Source organism: Loa loa, assembly GCF_000183805.2.
Source record: "Loa loa unplaced genomic scaffold supercont3.2564, whole genome shotgun sequence".
Lineage (NCBI taxonomy): Eukaryota > Metazoa > Nematoda > Chromadorea > Rhabditida > Onchocercidae > Loa > Loa loa.
This window is the reverse complement of record NW_018110742.1, coordinates 1-1,302: the sequence shown is the minus strand read 5'-3', so window position 1 is coordinate 1,302 and position 1,302 is coordinate 1. Positions and strand designations below refer to the sequence as shown.

Sequence of the window (1,302 nt, the reverse complement as noted above, 5' to 3'; positions counted from 1 at the left end):
TTTGATATCAAAGAAACCGAAAGGAATCACAAAGATTTTTATCGATCAAAGAATTTAATACATTTAACCATTTCTTGTATACATTAAGATTATTTAATGTGGAAAAGTTTGAATCAATAATTTACGATAGCTTTATTAACAAATCAATCAATAACAGTTAAGAGAACCACACGAAGGGACGATATCGTTGTCTTATTTAATTGCTGAAAACATTTCGAGTTTTCACAAAATGTATTCGCCCAAAATTTGGAATTAAAATATTTTCAATCAATTAGTTGAGACGAACTGATAATTTCAATCATTATCTATCTTATCTTCGTCAACGCAAGTGCCCAAGGTTGGTGTCCATAAGCCGTCCACACATTTAGACTTCCCATTGCCCTGAAGTCGCTGACCAATTGCACATTTCAGGGTTACTGTGGAATTAAGCGCTATCGCATGTATCGGCTGAAAATCTCACATCTTCAGATAAAACTTTCTCAGGAGATAAAACAGATGAAAGTGTTTAAAGTTTAAATTAACTATGAATGATTGGCAGTCATTGCCAATTTGGCCCTTCCCCGCATAGGACAGCAAACTCCAATCATAGGACAGCAAAATAGTTCCTCGAGACTTTCTGATCATCCCATGTCTATCGGAAATAGATTGGAAGACTTACTGGATTGTATTCAAGTTCTGGTATTTTTATTGATGTATATGGCTTACAGTAAGGTTTTTTGTATTCTTCCTTCAATTTGCACGAACCTGAAATTAATAGCAAATAAAATGTTCGAGAAGTGATTGATAATTTTCGACTTTACAGTTATTTAAGCTTACATAAACAGTTTTTTTGTGATCATAGAATGATAACTATGCAATAACATAAACAATTTTGGTTGTAAAATATAAATTTAAAAAACAAAAAGCGAAATTATGCCAACAAAGAGTGGAATTTAGTAATTGAAATGAAATGAATTAAAGTAACCAAGCTCGGGTCGCCAAATTCCATCATAGCAGCATGTGCTAACATTGTAACCGACAGGAACAAATTCAGGCTTACATACTAGATAAGCAGTGCTGTCCACACCGCGCATTTTACCATCCTTTAGGTGGTAAACAATGTCACCACCTTCTATTGGTTTGAGTGATTTGCATGTTACTAATTTAAAATCTAAAAAGAGTGCTACAATAGAAGTTTTATTGAGTGCTACCAGCTACCATACCGGCCTTATTGAATGTTACCGAAAAGACTTTATTGAGTACCTCCGTAAGGACTAATGTGATGCTACCGTATACTTCTATTGGGTGCTACCATATAACCTT

The 1,302-nt window shown here is 34.1% G+C and overlaps 1 protein-coding gene across 1 annotated transcript; it reads right to left on the bottom strand.

The window, feature by feature from the left end:
* Nucleotides 1-176: 176 nt before the first annotated feature.
* Nucleotides 177-1,073, bottom strand: LOAG_15733 (hypothetical protein; the record flags this gene model as incomplete). Its single annotated transcript, XM_003151221.2, has 3 exons — nucleotides 177-447; nucleotides 659-744; nucleotides 965-1,073. 3 exons carry the CDS (start codon nucleotides 1,071-1,073, stop codon nucleotides 295-297), a joined length of 348 nt encoding a protein of 115 aa, XP_003151269.2. The 3' UTR covers nucleotides 177-294.
* Between the last annotated feature and the right edge of the window lie 229 nt (nucleotides 1,074-1,302).